The sequence below is a fragment of the Ochlerotatus camptorhynchus genome, unplaced genomic scaffold, assembly GCF_037179485.1.
Source record: "Ochlerotatus camptorhynchus isolate MF236.1 unplaced genomic scaffold, CSIRO-AGI_Acam_v1.1 ptg000165l, whole genome shotgun sequence".
Classification (NCBI taxonomy): domain Eukaryota; kingdom Metazoa; phylum Arthropoda; class Insecta; order Diptera; family Culicidae; genus Ochlerotatus; species Ochlerotatus camptorhynchus.
In genome coordinates this window covers 1,236,942-1,254,574 of record NW_027040655.1, presented here as the reverse complement: position 1 = coordinate 1,254,574, position 17,633 = coordinate 1,236,942, and the positions used below count along the sequence as shown (strand labels likewise).

Genomic DNA, 17,633 nt, shown 5'->3' with positions numbered 1-17,633 from the left:
AATATATGCTGTATAACAGTGTACAATGCTGAATAAAACGAGTTGTCGAATTATGTGCTGAAAAAGCTCATTGTTCCACTCTGATCTGATTAATTTACTTATTAAAAGCTGTAAAAGTGTTGTTCGGATCACTAATGAAAACTCTTTTTTGCAGCAGCGTTGATTTACAGCAGCTCAAAACTGTAAGATTAGTTTGTATTCAGTTAATTGTTAATTTTTGGTTTAATCTACAAAACTCACATGAATAGTTTTCACTTCACCGTGTTTTCTCCTTTTGTGTCTGCTAGTGCCGTGTTATTTGCCTGACTACAACAATAATTATGAATTTCACATTTTTAATCTAATTGTTCCATACAAACTTACTTCTTTAATACCGCAATTCACAAACGATTCCACTTAACTATCTAATTATGCCCTCTACTGATCAATTTCACCATAAATTCACTAAATCGCTTCATTCAACTACAATCGACTATTTCCATCCACTAATGTTTACTTATGTTGCTATGTTTACGTTTTTGACCGTTTGATTCGGGTCGGCTATCCGCACTCAGGTACGCCCGACGACTGCGCGTGTGTTGGTAGCTGCGCGTTCGGTGATGACGTCACCGGTGCCTCAACAGCCCCTCCCCGTAACACTGGCGTAGGCTCTCCGCTGGAGCCAGATTTACTAACACGTATCTCCGGCACCGCAAGCTTTGCCACCGGACGCCTGTATGTTCCTTTTGCTGTGCGCACCACTGCTTGTCTAATTCTTCCATCGGCTCCTTGGATGACCTCCTCTACTACTGCTCGAACCCAGCACTTTCGATTGTCGTCGTCTGCCACAAACACGACTTCGCCTACTTCCAGTGGGTTCTGTTCGCTATGCCACTTCGATCGCCGGTTGATGAACGGAAGGTACTCAGCCAACCACCGTTTCCATATACGGTCAGCCAGCATCTGCGACCTTTTGTAGCTGTCCCGTAGCGCCTCAGTTTCGTTGGTCGGTAGTACACAACCTCCCATTTCGCCTGACGAAAGCCCTCTCAGAAAATGGTTGGGAGTTATCGAACCAGTATTCCCCGGTTCTTGAGGAATATAGGTTAGAGGTCTGGAGTTCACCATGTCCTCTGCTTCAGCTAACGTAGTCTGGAGTATCTCATCCGTCAGTTTACGCCCATCGTCCAACACCTTCACCGCTTCTTTGACCGAACGGACGAGTCGTTCCCACACTCCGCCGAAGTGTGGTGCCGATGGTGGATTGAAATTCCATCGGGTCCTTGAACTCGTTAGCTCCTCAGAACAGTTCGCTTTGATCTCCTTCACGATCTCCTTGCTTGCGCCTACGAAGTTTGTCCCATTGTCAGAGAAATACTCAATGGGAACTCCACGCCTGCAAACGAAACGTCGGATGGCCATTAGACATGCCTGTGACGACAGACTATGGACGACTTCAAGATGGATGGCTCTAGTTCCAAGGCAAGTGAAAAGAGCACACCAACGCTTTTCTGTGTGTCGTCCAACCACTACGTTGATTGGACCGAAGAAGTCAACTCCGGTGTAGCTGAACGGTCTAACGAAAGGAGTGGTTCGTTGATTCGGAAGCGGAGCCATTCTTGGAATCACCGGTTTGCATTTCTGGACCTTGCACCGCATACAGCTTTTCGCAACTCTTTCCAGCTCTCTGCGGACTCCTGGGATGTAAAAACGTTGTCTCAACTCGTTCACTACAGTTTCCCGGTTCGCGTGACCGAACAGCTGGTGATAGTGTTCTATCAGCTTGACCGTCACCGGGTGCCCCTTTGGCAGGATTACCGGAAACTGTAGCTCAAACGGAACGAACTCTCCCTCCTGCACTCTGCCATCCATTCGCATCACATTATGCTCGTCCAGAATAGGCGACAGCTTGAAAATATCACTGGAACGATCAATGGCTTCGTACTTCCCTTCTCTGCATCTAGCTAACGTCTTCACTTCGTCTGCGAACGATTCGCCTTGCGCCATTTTCCACAGATGGCGCTCCGCCTCTTGGTACTCCTCCCTCGAAAACGGACGTTCTACTGCTGATACGGACCCTCTACCTAATCTCACTACCCTGGGATCAGCTGGTAGCGATTCAATTGGCAAACCTCGCTGCTTCCGGCGAATGTTCGACACGAACCTAAGAACGTTCGCCACCGTTCGGACTACAATATTCCACTTCGAAATGCGGCTACAGTTGATCAGCGGCCTTGCGATCTCGATACTGTGGAACAGTAAACTGGCACGTAACTCTTCCTTCACGTTCGGTCTCGGTGGCTCCGGATGTGGCCACGTATCCTCCGTCTCGTACAGAAACTTAGGACCCATGAACCACGGGCTGTTCGATGTGATCCTGGTTCCTTCCTTCCACTTGGTCAAATCATCCGCTATGTTTAGCTTTGTGCGGATCCAGCGCCAATCCGACGGGTTCGTCTTGCTCAATATTTCGCCGATTCTGTATGCGACGAACACTTTGTATTTCCGGTGATCCGACACGATCCAGGAATACACCGTACTTGAATCCGTCCAGAACTGTACACGGTTGATGCGCAAACTGTGATTTTTCTTTACGGTTTCGGCCATTTTTGCTCCAAGCACTGCTGCCATCAACTCCAAACGTGGCGTCGAATACTGCCTCAGCGGTGCCACCTTGGACCTGGCTTGCACCAAAGTACACCGAGGAATCCCATCTACTAGCATTCGAAGGTATGCCACGCATCCATATGCACCTGCACTGGCATCTACGAACACGTGGAGTTGCAGTGATTCGTAGTCCAGTGATTCGCCACCACCGAAATAGTGACGGGGAATTTTCACTCGCTCAATATCCGGTAACAGCGCTGTCCATCTTTGCCACTTTTCGAAACTCTCATCGTCGATCGACTCATCCCACTCACAACCTGTACGCCACAAGTCCTGTATCAGCATCTTACCGTGGATGGTGAACATCGTCAGCAGGCCTAACGGATCGAACAGACTCATCACGATGCTCAAAACGATTCGTTTGGTCGGACGCTCGTCTCCGGACAAGTACGGTTGCAGATTCTCTCGCAGCTGCAACGCGAACGTAAACACGTCCTCTTGAGGGTCCCAGACAATACCCAAAACCCGCTCGGAACCCGTAGCCTTGTCGGTATTGAAATGGACAATTTGGTTCGATTTCGACTCACCTAGTTGCTGAAGTACCTCGCTTGAATTTGATACCCAGTTTCGGATTTCGAAACCGCCCTTTGAGTGGATGTACCGGACCTCGGTTGCCTTTTTCACCGCCTCCTCGACGGTCTCTGTGCTGTCAAAGTAGTCATCCACGTAATGTCGGTTGACAATCGCATCCACGGCATCTGGGAACTGCAACATAAATTCACTGGCGTTGCGATCTTTCACGAAGAGAGCCTGACTCGGCGAACATGTCGCTCCGAATATCGCGCAGTCCATCACATAGACCTCGCCGTCGAACATGAACCGCAGAGCTTGCCTATCCTCCAGTCGTATCTTCAGTTGGTGGAACATCTCTCGGATATCTCCACCGAACCCGACACTGTATTGCCGGAACTTGCACACTACCGACGGCAACGATGTGAGGAAATCAGGACCTTTAAGCAGCTTTGAATTCAGCGAGACACCTCCAACAGCGGAAGCAGCATCCCATACCAGCCGGACTTTATTAGGTTTCTTCGGGTTGATCACGATGTTGAGGGGAAGATACCACACCTTCTTGGGGTCGGTCTCATTTAGTTCTCCAACCGTCGCTTTGTGGCAGTATCCCTTGCTTTGATACTCGATGAGTTGGTTCCGAACGTTTTGTTGCAGTTGTGGACTCTGCGAGAGGCGTTTATCCAAGCTCTTCATCCGGCGTGCTGTCATTGAATAACTGTCCGGAAACGATGGATCATCTTCCTTCCACAGCAGTCCCGTTTCGAACCTGTCCCCAACTCGCTTCGTTGTCCTTTCCAGAATCTCGCGGGCCCGTTGATCTTCAGCTGATTCAGGCAAAACTTCCACCGACACTCCTGCTTCTTCGAGTACATAGTGCGACTTCAGCAGATCGTGCAACTCCTGATTGGACACCCCAGCGCATGAATGATGACCAACGTATGCAGTCCGCAGACTGCCTCCTTCTTGTGGGCCATACACCGTCCAGCCAAGACTGGATCTGACAGCTATCGGCTCTCCTGCTTGACCGATCCGAGATTCAATAGGTGCGAATAAGTGAAGATGCTTCAAACCTACCAAGATCTTCGGCGAGTCGTTCGGATATTCAGCCACCGGAAGGTTTCGAAGATGGCTGTAACGCTGCACCAATTCCTGGTAGTTCAAGGACTGTGCTGGCAACTTGAGCTCCTTCACGGTGTGTACTTTTTCCATCGGAAACTGTTCCTTCGATCCGACGGCAGATATCGTCAGATTCAGCAGCATTGACTCTCGTTCTAGTCTCGTCATTCCAGCGGTCCAGGTTACCCGTAGTGGCTGTGGTTTCCCAGTCGCCTTCAGCTGGTTCGTGATGGAACTTTCCACCAACGAAAACGAACTGCCCTCGTCGAGAAAAGCCATAATGTTAATGGACTTTTCTCCAAAGCTCAACGTCACTGGAATCATCCGGAAGAGTATCGGCAGCTGAAGACTCACACTGTGAGCGTTGCAGTCCGATCGCATTTCGGTTACCTGCTGATGAAGCATGGTATTGTGTTGCCCTTGACACCTATCGACTTTACACCGGATGTTTGCTTTACACCTACTCCTCCCGTGGGCGTTCAGGCATGATCGACATAGATCGAAACGTTCGACAACTTCCAGCCGCTGTTGAACTCCCATCTTCCGAAATTCGTCGCAATTTCTCAGCCGATGATCTGTGCCTCCGCACGTTGGACACGGCTTTCTTTCTGCGAACGATTCTTCGCTGTGTGAGTTGATGTGGCTCTCGTTCTCTTTCGGTCTTCCTCCTTTTGCCTTACCGGAACGATTACCAGTCGGATTCGATGGCATATCGACGATCCCAGTCACTTCGCTAGCAGTAGACACCAGTTCGGACAAGAAGTCGGCCAACGTCCGCAGCGTTACCCTTTCGTGTTGCCGCTTGAACCGAACCCAGTCCATTTTCGTCCCCGGTGGTAGCTTTTCGACTAACTCCTGGATGAGGAGAGGATTCACCAGGTGGTCGTTAAGCTTTGTTGCTTCGAGATGGTCGCATAATTGCTGTACTACCATCCCAAAGCTGATGAACGTACCCAGCCGGTCCGCTTTCGGGCAATCTGCCTTTCTCACCTTCACAAGCAACGTGTTCAGCAACTGCTCCGGTCGCCCGTACAACATCCGCAACGTTTCAATGATTTGCGGAACTGCTTCTGGCAACAACATCCGACTGCAAACTGCCTCCCGTGCAGGGCCTCGCAAGCTCTCCTGCAAACGAGCAAGGTTCTCCAAATTCGAAAATCCGCAAGCCTTCGTCGTGGTGTTGTAGCTGCTGATGAATATTGGCCACTCGTCTGGCCGACCTGTAAAGGTAGGCAGCTTTCGCGAAAGGAACTGTCGTGCCGATATCTGCGCCTTCGTTGGGTTTTCTTCATCCTGTTTGTTCTTCCGCTTACTCTTCTTTAGATCCTTGTCTTCTTCCTCGTCTTCAGAACATGTTCTGCTACTGTCCTCGTTAGAATCGTCCGACTGTTCATCCTGCGAACTCACCTTCGAACCATCGTCGTCACTATCACTTTCATCCTCCTCTTCTTCCTTTGCTGGCTTCTTTACAACAGGTACTGACTTAACCTTAGTTGTCTTCTTCTTCATTCCCTCCGTGGATGTAGACGGCTTTGGATCGACTATCGGTGTGGAGCTAACGCGTAGTTTTCCTCCTGATGACTTCGTTCCTTTGGAACTTTCACGCTTCTTCTTTTTCTCCAGCTTCTCCACTTCCTTTTCCGCCTGCTTTCTGCCTTCGCTCAGTTCCTCGAGTTCCTTCTGTAGCTGCTTCTTCTCCATTTCCTTCTTCTTCTGGAACTTCTTCTCCGAAGCAATCTTCATTTGGAGGATTTGCTTCTCCAAAGCCCACTGCATCTCCATCTCCTCGTTCTCCAGTTCCATCTGCGCTTTAGCCAATGCCAACTTTTGCTCCATCTTCCTCTTCAGACGCTCTTTCTGCTTCTTCACCGCTTCCATTGCTTTCGCAATCTCCTTTTCGTCGTCCGGGTTAGATTTTGCACTGACCTTCGCTTCCTTCGCTTTGGATTGGCCGTCAACACTATCGTCAACGGGAATAACATCGTCATCGTCAACATCATCTTCCGAATCACTATCATCCGGCTCTTTTTCACAGCACGATGAACATCTCCAGTTCTCGTCGTATTCCACGGCCGATCCAACTCCGGCACAACTGAAGTGGAACCATTTCGTGCAGCCTTCGCAGTACACCATATGATCGTCCTCATGATCCGGACGTGTACAAATCGCGCAGTTGTACGCCGTCTCATCCGGATTGAGGTTAGATCCATCCCCTTTAGATTTATTCATTTTTGAGGATGTTCGGATCACTAATGAAAACTCTTTTTTGCAGCAGCGTTGATTTACAGCAGCTCAAAACTGTAAGATTAGTTTGTATTCAGTTAATTGTTAATTTTTGGTTTAATCTACAAAACTCACATGAATAGTTTTCACTTCACCGTGTTTTCTCCTTTTGTGTCTGCTAGTGCCGTGTTATTTGCCTGACTACAACAATAATTATGAATTTCACATTTTTAATCTAATTGTTCCATACAAACTTACTTCTTTAATACCGCAATTCACAAACGATTCCACTTAACTATCTAATTATGCCCTCTACTGATCAATTTCACCATAAATTCACTAAATCGCTTCATTCAACTACAATCGACTATTTCCATCCACTAATGTTTACTTATGTTGCTATGTTTACGTTTTTGACCGTTTGATTCGGGTCGGCTATCCGCACTCAGGTACGCCCGACGACTGCGCGTGTGTTGGTAGCTGCGCGTTCGGTGATGACGTCACCGGTGCCTCAACAAGTGTTAAATTGCTTCCCAATTAAACGCCAGAAGTTTGATCTAATAACAAACTGAATAAGTGTAATTTGTACATACATTGACACTTTAATTCGACTGTTTTCAATTGATTTAATAACATGCTTTATTAGACGTCTAATAAATGTTCTCCAGCTCCTTTATTAGATTTCATTGCATTACTTAACAATATTGCTGAATAAAGGTGAAAACAGTCAGCATAATAGCTCTTATACAACTATGCGTCCATGTTGTAATCACATGATTTGAAAATGCTTTATAAACGACGTATTAGATTCATTATTCGATTCAGTCTTACAACAAGGCGAAATCAGTAGAGTAGTGGTTACCGTTTCCGCTTTTCAATTAGAAGGTCGTGAATTCAATCCCAAGCTCAACCTTTTTTTATTTGTGTAGAACATAATTAATTTAAATAGTAATATCGATCACATGACTCACGATAATGAATGCATTGATCTAGTTTAAAATATAACCGAGCATCCTTTCTTTCGACTTGGAGATGTGAAGAGGCAACATTGGTTTCATTTAAAACAACGACGAATGAATTAATCATTCCCACAGGGCCTTGAAGGAGCTAGAGTTGCGATCGGGAGTGCTGGTAGGTATTTACTTTCATGCAAGCTTTTATAGATTATTGAGTTGCCCATATGATGAATTCTAGGATAGCGCAGATGACAAGGCAAGCGGCTGGTGATCGGAAGGTGGAAGGTACATGGTTCGAATCCCATAAAATGGCATGTATAAGTATTTAATAAATTTTCTAATATCTGTGTGGTGCGAGCAACGTCAGAAATATTGAAATACAATACACTTAAGAAACACACACACCCTTCCCTGTCCCTGTCCTCTTATTTTCGTTTTAATGTTTCCACAGTTGAATAATCGTTTAATAAATGTATAATAATGTCTAATTAAACGTTACTTCACATGAGAATCAAGCGTATACAGAGCATCACTGTTCTAAGGAAGCAGTGATGTCTAATAAACGCTGAATAATCAAAAATGTTATCGTATAAACTCTGTTACAACTCATATAAGTCGAATAAAAGCTTATACAACACCAGTAGTTCAATGTTGAGGTTGAATAAATTCTCCAAATTTGTGTGAACAAAGCCTGAACAGAAGTTATTATTAAAAATAGTACAAGCACTATTAAGCATGTAGTTGAATAAAATGGCCAAGAAGTCGTTTCTTCAATAGACGATTGTTTGTTGGGGGGTTGGAGCTTCACAAACAGCAGTATTGTGATTGAGATCTTGGCTAACAAAACAGAGATCAAGCAAGCGATGGTTGGAGTTACAGACAGAGTTGAGCTGGATGAGTCCCGCTGTACTATAATCATCCAGGAGTTGATTTTGAACTAGGTTCATCGATGAGTGCGCAAGGTCGGGATGCAGGTAATCCGATGAACTTTGAATCCAGTTCACAGAACGCATGTTAAAATCACACAGGACGAGAATCTTGTATGCCAAAGACATGCGTGAGGTAATCCAAGCCAATGATTCACAATGTTTAGACATCAAAGTTGCATCCGTGACACGGTCAGGAGGTACGTAAATGACACAGATGAATAATGTGAAGCCAGGGACGAAAAGTTCCACCCATACCTGTTCGACAGAAGTGCAGTTGGGTGGTTGCAATAGCCGACATTTGTAGTTGGAACGAACAGCCAAAAGCACACCTCCACCAGATTTTTTAGTACTTGTCAGGTTTGTGCGGTCAGAACGGAAAACAGTATATACACGTCGAAAAATCTGAGTAGAAAGTGTGTTGCAGTTGAGCCAAGTTTCCGTAAAAGCATATATGTCGTATGCCTCATCCGAGCACGCAAGCGAATAGTCAGCAAGAGTAGTATTCATGCCACCAAGATTTTGATAGTAACATAGTAATCCATTTATACCAGAGTGGCTCTGATATTGGGAAGCAGAGGCTTTGGAGGACGTGGTAGAGTTTGCTGCGGAGCTGTGGTGGGTTTTGGGGGTTGAAGACGTTGAAGCTTTTGTCGTGGAGGCCTTGGGGGTTGAAAACGTGAAGCATCTTGTAGTCGGAATGAAGGAGTTGATTGATTGATTAGCAAGCTTAAATTTTTACGTGCCATCACGCATGTTAAGAACTCGAAATGTATTTCAACTGTCACCTCACAGAACGAATTATGGTAAAAATGAACCAACCAATAGAATGATGAGAGTGTACAATAATTATTGTGAGTGTATAGATCTAACGATGTCTAAAGATACAGTAAGGAGAACACTAACTGCTAGGTTTTCATCTCGTTGAGTTTAAAACAATTTTTATTTCTTAGAATTTTTTTTTCATATCTTTATTAAGGAGACTTTTAGCCCTAGGCTGGTTCGTCTTCAAATTTGTTAGATATTTGTATATGCAGTCTACATTTATTGACAATTTCAAATAAAACGTATGTTTTAAAATAGCATGTAAGGCAACAGCACTATTGTAAAACGGTCTACACTGATTGACGACAAATAAATAAATAAATAAATAAATACAGATTGTGCTGGTAATATCAGTATTCTATCAGTTAAACTCATGCTCAAAGAAACTACATATACCAATTTAAGTTAAATCTTAATAAATTACACTTTTAAATCAAAAATGGTCCAATAATTCACATCTTTTTTATGTGCGGGTGAAACAGGTGCTTGGGGAAATACGGACAGTTTTGAAAATTCAATGTGTCTATAATATAAAAATCAATTCTCAATTACTTTTTAAAGTGACGTTTGAATCTTTGTTTACAAATACACATACGTCCCTTGGAAAAAGTAATTGTCCATCTTAACACGATGGTAAACTTTTTAGGAAAATGCGTCTACACACCTGCGTAAAAACAAAATTTAATTACTTATTCCAACAAACTTTCTAGAAGTGAACCAAGAACAGGATCGTGAACAATGTTTATTTAATATTTATTTAATTTTTTTTTTCTTCATCGGACTTAACGTGTCTAAATGAAGCCTGATGGGGAAAAGCCTAGAAAAGACGTAAAAACCCCATATGTTGTAAGCATTTTTCTGTTTTGGTGCTGTACAGTACAACCTTAGGAATTGCTCATCAAATTTCGCATCACAAGATTTTTTTAAATTATTTTGTTTATATTTTTACATTTGACTGTTCCCGTACCAAGTTGTGTATTCCAAAATGCATCAAATATCGTAAACTAAGGGTGGATGTGACAAAAACCAATAATTCAATAGTTGAGCCGTAAAACAATCAGCTGTCCATCTTACCCATAGTTCCCGTACAACACAAGAAGTGAAAGCACATTGCGCAGTATCCAGTGATGACATTCGATGAATGAGTATACTTTTTTTTTGCAATTGCTGCTATCCGCTTGTTATGGAATTGATTGTATTTTTTTAATACTTGGAGTAAATTGTTGTGTGAACCTTCCCAAAGTTGGTTGAGGTGTAGATGTTATGTAATTTCCATCCGTCGTAGGTTATCACGGTTTTTTTTACATCAAAGAACCATGCGTCTCCATTGGTTTAAAAAAGTCCTAAAATCAAAGTCCAAAGTTGACCGGAAGATATTCTTGACCACGCAGTCAATTTTAAACCACAAAGAAGTAGGAATGAGAAGCAACGAAGATAAACTAATCCGCCAAAGTAAATAGGCGCGAGTTGATTATCCCGTCGTCGTTTGTCGTCCAATGGCGGAGTGCGACGACGCTGCGAAACTTAGTTCGTAACAAACGTCGCTGTTTATGAGTGCTTATAAAGAGGTAAGTTTGAAGAAAAAAAAAATTCTATATATGTAGCTACACACACGAAACGGCGCAAAAACTGGTTACCATATTTGCGGTCAAAGCCGCACGTTCGGACTTCTCGGTCAATGTCCGCACAAGGTAGCCAGCCAGTCTTACTCCTCGTGGACAAGAACACAAGAGAGCATATGTAGATATCCATACTACACTTTATATTGAACGGTCACCCGGTGTCCGTTGGTCGGTCGCCATGTAGCTACGAGTGAGTTGGTGATGTGATTTGCATAAGTGTTAAGTGAAACATTTCCTCTCAACACCACACCGAAACCCCCCTTCTTGAAAGACCGGTCCTGTCATACAGTCTCTGTTCCCTCCCTCGTGGTCCTTATTACTGTGTATAATAATGATAGAAGCGGCTTCCAATCATCAATCCTTCGGGGTATGGAGCATCACGGCTACAAATAAGTCGTTGGCCGAATGCGCGCTTGACAAGCGGCAAAAAAATATGACAAATTCATCATGGCAGAAGTCCTCGAGTTTGCGCCTGGGGCCAGGAAGATGCTACTTTATCGTATACAAAAGAAAAAGATAATTTGTAGTAGCTCGTTTGGCTGCGACGACAGGCGAAACATCGCGGTGATTAGCAACATGGACAGTGCAACAAGTTGTTATAATAAATTTTAATGAAAATTTGATCACACTTTCAAGAAGACGATGAAAGTGCGCGTAAAGCCCGGTTTAGACGGTTCAATTCGGAGTTCATCTCGCTTGAACTGCGAAACGAACACCCAGACGTTTGGTCGATGTTGAGCTTTTTCCATTCGCTTTCAAAGCAATAGACCGTCCATCACTAGCTCGGATATGAGTTGAATCAACTCAATTGAACCGTGTACGTTACCCTTAACTTGGTTCCAAAATAAGAAGAACGTATGACAAAAATGCTGCTGAATTTCATTCATCCCCACGAAGAAAATGACAACACAGTTTTTGTCACAATTAAGAGCCCTGATTATCCTTATTCAACTCTGATGAAGCTATATTACAGAGAGAGTTTATCGTGGTAAGAGGTAACATATTATGAAATAAGATACCATTTCAATATCAAACGTAGAAATTACGGTATCACAGTATATTGTAATTGATATGATATAGTAATTGCTTAGTTTGATATTGCAACGGAATTAGGTGTTTCATGCTGCTTCTGACAGCATCTGAGGGCGAGCAGCCTTAAATCATCGACAAACCAACATGAATGATCATACAAATTACAAGGAAATTTCTGAACAAAACACAAAACTGACATCTGCAGCCGTGTTCGCGAGGATGGTTCGTGTCTTATCTTATCTATTATCTATTTCGGACAGCTGGGATCGCTGCACATTTGAATCGGTCGTTATGGATTCTCGATCAAGAGTTAAGTTTAAGTTTCATATCGGTTTGTCGGTGCTTAAATCGAGCTGAACATTGCATTAGGTCCTAAGTAACATTGATCGATTCTCTTCATCGACTTTCTCTTTTGTTTATAACTTGAGCACCTAACCGTTTCTTGATCTGGTTGACGTATTACATGCTACTTAAAAGCTTCTTTTATCGATTTGTGAGCGGAAAATAAGTGGGAATGTCTTTACATGGCCGTGGGGATGCAAAGAGAAAATCGACGAAGAGAATCTGTCAATGTTACTTAGGACCTAATGCAATGTTCAGCTGTTCAGTATGGGCTGGTGGAAAATCGACTTGAGAATGTATGGCGAAATTCGCTTTTAATTAAAAATATCAATCATGGTGTAATTTGTCCGATATGTCACCAGGCATGGAAAATCATTTGCATTCATTTAGTGCATCAATTTACATTCATTTGCCCTAACTTGTTTCATCAACGATTTATGAAGCTTTTGTAGGTTTTGTTATTAGCTACAACTTTTGTTAAAAACCCAAATCCGTATCTCTTATGCATGACGAACCAGAGCAGACAGAATCCACTACTGTTTTTCAGTGAATGTATTTTACATTCACTGAAAAACAGTAACGAGTTCTGCCCGCTCTAATTCGTGATGCATAAGAGATACAGATTTGAGTTACTGGCAAAAGTTTTAGCTAATAACAAAAGCGGAATTCTGTTGATGAATAAAGTTAGGGGCAAATGAATGTAAATGAATGCATGAAATGAATGTAAATGATTTTCCATGCCTGCATGTCACTATTACTAAAAAGAACAAGATGTAGAAATTTTCTCACCGCTAGAAGCAAGGTTTGAAGAGCAATCGATTGGTTTATCCATCACTGCCGGGCGATATTTGTCGGATTTTATGGTGGAAACTATTACCCAATTGTTTTCGATATTATGTTGTGATATTTTACTTCTGCTCATCCATATCGTTAGATCATACACGTTGATGTCATCAACACAGTGCTCAGATTGATTCCCAATCAAGTTTGTCTAGAGCTGGTGGTTTTGGGCTGTGTTGAATTTTCACTTTGATGCTTTGAAATTATAAATTGACGTTCGAAAATCCTTTGCAATAATTTTTGAGACACCTAGAGAATCTCTGATATTTGATCATCTTGAAGTATTGAAAAAATATCCTGAGATTTTTTTAAAAACTTACAGGGCACCCGAAGGGCTTTGAAATCATTTCTGAGACACTGAGAGACGTTATTTGAATGTTAGACTGCTAAAGATCTTCAGAATAATATTTGATTATCCAGAAGTGTTGAAAAAATATCCAAAGATTTTTTTGGAGAGTTGATCTGATCAGATCAGATCACCAGATGGCCTTTGGTATAATATAATTAAGAGAATATCTGATAGACCCAATTTGAATTGTTGGATACCTTCAGAATAGTACCTAAATAACCTGAAGGCATTAACAAATATCATGAGGATTTAATGAAGATCTCTGATCCCCTGATGGCCTTTATAATAATTTCTGAGCACCCTGGTAGCATAAGAGAATATCTGAGAGACTCGATTCAATTTATTGGATAGTTAAAGACCTTCAGAATAATTGATGAAGTAGAAGTATTTAAAAATATCCAGAGAAGTTTTTGTAGATCTCTAATCACCTGAAGATCTTTGGAAAAATTATCAATCATCTGGTTTCTTGAGAGATGTCTATGATGTACAGCAAGTCGACTCCGAAAATTAACGGAATGAGATTTCGTTTCGTCACCTCGTTTTCCCCTGGCCGTTTGCCATCTGTTAGATTAGAAGCTCCACAAATACATCAATTGAAATTTGAAACAGAGTACCATTCGTGTTTCAAATCCGCTCATAAATAAAACAGAACAGTCGAGCAGTTGCAAATATGGTGCCAATTAGTGCTCGAATAATGAAACTGCAACTCAGCATTGCGAGGCGTGCGTTTCTGTTCTAGTTTCAAATTGAAACAGTTCTTATAAAATATAACTGCATTGCGAAAGGCCTTCAAATAATATATATATATATATTTTTTAAAACAAGATGAATTATTTTTTCTACTTAAAACACCTCCACTTTTTTTTAACTCTTTATTTGTTCCAAATTCAAAATAAATTACATTTCATTTTAACCTAGGTGCTCCAGTTACTACAGTAACTTACCAGCCTTAATTGTTATGATATATATCTTAGTGTTTTTACATTGTTCCTGCCTTGGCAATTCAGTATTTTAAACAGGTTTTTTTAAACCTGCATGTCAGTATAACAATTGAAATCTTAAAACTAAAAACAAAAACTTAATCTTATCTAAATATAGAGAGAATTAATCGTTGCAATTGAGGATTGCAACGATTTTTGCCTGAAATTATTAATTATTTTGTTGGACATTTGTTCTACCAGGGAGCTAATTTCAAAGTCATCTTCAGAACTTTGTTCTGAATCCTTTGAAGTGCTTTTTTCCTGGTAGTACAACAACTAGACCATATTGGCACAGCATGAAGCATAGCCGGTCCAAAAACTTTTTTAAATATTAGAAGTTTATTCGTCAGGCAAAGTCTGGATTTCCTGTTTATAAGAGGATACAAACATTTTATATATTTGTTACATTTGGCTTGAATGCCCTCAATGTGATCTTTAAAAGTTAATTTTTGGTCAAGTATTAATCCAAGATATTTCACTTGGTTTGACCAGGAAATTGGAACTCCGTTCATAGTGACTATGTGACTACTATTAGGTTTCAAAAAGGAAGCTCTAGGCTTATGTGCAAATATTATAAGTTGAGTTTTGGAAGCGTTGGGAGAAATCTTCCATTTTTGTAAATAAGAAGAGAAAATATCTAAACTTTTCTGCAGTCTGCTGCAAATAACACGAAGACTTCTTCCTTTAGCGGAAATGCCTGTGTCATCAGCGAACAAAGATTTGTGGCAACCCTGAGGCAAATCAGGGAGGTCCGAAGTGAAAATGTTATACAATATAGGCCCAAGAATGCTACCCTTAGGAACTCCTGATTTAACAGGTAGTCGTTCAGATTTGGAATTTTGATAATTAACCTGCAGAGTTCTGTCAGTTAAATAATTTTGAACTAATTTCATAATAAAGAGTGGGTTCAATCCCAGTCGGCGCCGCCGGGATGTTCTGAGGCATAACATCTCTGATCACGCCTTCCTTTGGAAGGGAAGTAAAGCCGTTGGTCCCCGGTTCATGAGTTGATGGGTCGATAGGTAGGGTCCAGGTGTGGGAGCTGCCTTCCTGGCGTCGGTAGCATTGGTGCTCAGCACGGAAAACAAGATCGACGGAAAACAAATCCAAGGAAAAAAAAAAGTGGAAAATTAAACTTTTTCAATTTAGCAATCAAACCTTCATGCCAAACACTGTCGAATGCTTTTTCTATGTCTAGAAGAGCAACTCCCGAAAGTAAATTTTCAGATAGTCCCGAGCAACCTGATTCTCAATAGGACTAGTAAGACCCAAACTGAAATTATGGGAACTCTCGAATAGCTTAGCAAGTTTCTGTGCTTTTTCCAAATTTGTGATCAAAATTTTACCACCTTCTTTATCCCTCCCCATGGACATGGAGGTTGACGGTACTGAAGCAAAGGGTTATGTTTAATTTCTTTATATTTGCAACGATGATGATTTCCTATAGTGACACATATAACCTTCTTAATGCTTCAGTATACCTCAAACGATTAATTCTTGGTTGTTAATAGAACTTCCTTGATGCAATCGGCTGCTTCATGCAGACTGAGCAATTCTGATTATAGTATCAGATTTGTTCTGTATACAGAGGAACTGGGAGGGCTTATTAGAAACTTCTCACCAATAAAGTAATGACCTTCTAGTAAATTTTGCATATCATTTTATTAATATTTTATTTTATTGGGTTTAATCCCAAGCTCTCCGTCATGACTCTTAAAATCGATGATCACTAAACAAAATGAATATGTTCTTTCGATAGCCGGCTATCGAGAGATTAAATAAACAACAAATAAACAATACATACTTTTGGTTGCATCGCCAACTTGAGGTGAATCCTAACCGAATACCCTACCCAACCCTCCAACTCCGTAGCACTTATGAGGGTGTCGCTAAGTCGGTGGCCTCTCGTTAAGTAAGTACTACATCAACATTTCCTTCCCTATCCCTAGTTATGGTAAAGATGGGCGTGGCCGGGAATAGCGACAGTCATGCTTCTGTTACTCTTGTTTAGATTGGAACCAATGTTTACTCCTCAGCATTATTCCTGAAAGTAGTCTAACTGAGAATTTCAGAAGAGACGTGAGTGTCGCTAGTATCCAATCTACGAAGTATATCATAACAACGCTAACGCTAAATTTTACCACCTTCTTTAAGTTTTGGAATAGGCTTTTGAGGTTTTTTCAATTTTTTTTTTAGTTTCCAAAAGGGTTTGGAACTCGGATCTAATTTAGAAACATTATTTTCAAAAGTTTTGTTCCTCAGGGTAGAGAATCCGTCAGATAACTTTCATGACAGGATCGCGTGTTCTTTAATATTGTCTCCTACGGACATTTTTAAGGCGGATCAAGAGCTGAAGATCGTCTTCCATTATAATTGAATCGAATTTAACCTTGGCAGCTCTTGCTTCAACTATAGAAGTAGTCAGAGATTCAAGAGCATAATTAATTTCTTCTTTGCTTTGCAAAGGAATGTTTGGATCGAAGTTATATTCCATAAATGTTCGATATTGCTCCCAATCAGCTCTATAGTAATTGAAAGTAGAGCTATTGGGATTAAAAATTATTTCTTGGGATATTTCAAAAGTTACTGGAAGGGGATCGGAATCGAAGTCAGCATTGGTAACCAATTGGCTACAAAGTTGACATGAAACAGTTAAGACCAAGTCAAAAGTTGAAAGATTGCTTGCAGAAGAAAAGCATGTTGGGTTGTTTGGATATTGAATGGTGTAATAACCTACAGAACAATCATCAAACAGAATATTACCATTGGAATTGCTTTGAGCATTATTCCATGAGCGGTGTTTTGCATTAAAATCACCAATAATGAAGAATTTAGACCTATGACGGGTAAGTTTCTGAAGGTCACCCTTGAGAAAATTCTTTTGCTGGCCTACGCATTGGAATGTCAAATAGGCAGCTATAAACGTAAGTTGTCCAAATTTTGTTTCAACAGAAACTGCCAAAGTTTCAAAAACTTGAGAAAAAATGAAGAAAGAATTTTATGTTTGATTCGTCTATGAACAATGATGACAACGTCACCACAGGCTCCATTAAGGCGATTTCTATAATTGAAATAATTCAGGTTTAAGGAACGTTTCAGTTATAACGGCAATATGCACGTTATGAACTCGCAAAAAGTTAAATAGCTCGTCTTCATTTTCTTTAAGAGATCGAGCGTTCCAATTTAAAATATTTAATTATTTTAAAATCCATTACTGAATTTCATAGTCATGACAATATTATTCGCAAATTTTACTCCAGTTT

At 41.5% G+C, this 17,633-nt stretch overlaps 2 protein-coding genes across 2 annotated transcripts in view; both read right to left on the bottom strand.

Moving 5' to 3' along the window:
- LOC135701513 (THAP domain-containing protein 1-like) overlaps positions 1-17,633 on the bottom strand; it is a 278,412-nt gene that overhangs the window by 142,939 nt on the left and 117,840 nt on the right. The gene's annotated exons all lie outside the window — the stretch shown is intronic.
- On the bottom strand, positions 113-6,504 carry LOC135701516 (uncharacterized). The gene is made up of 2 exons (XM_065222333.1): positions 241-6,504; positions 113-180 (listed from the first exon to the last, which is right to left on the bottom strand). The coding sequence occupies exon 1, from the start codon at positions 6,502-6,504 to the stop codon at positions 541-543; it is 5,964 nt and encodes a 1,987-aa protein (XP_065078405.1). The 3' UTR covers positions 113-180; positions 241-540.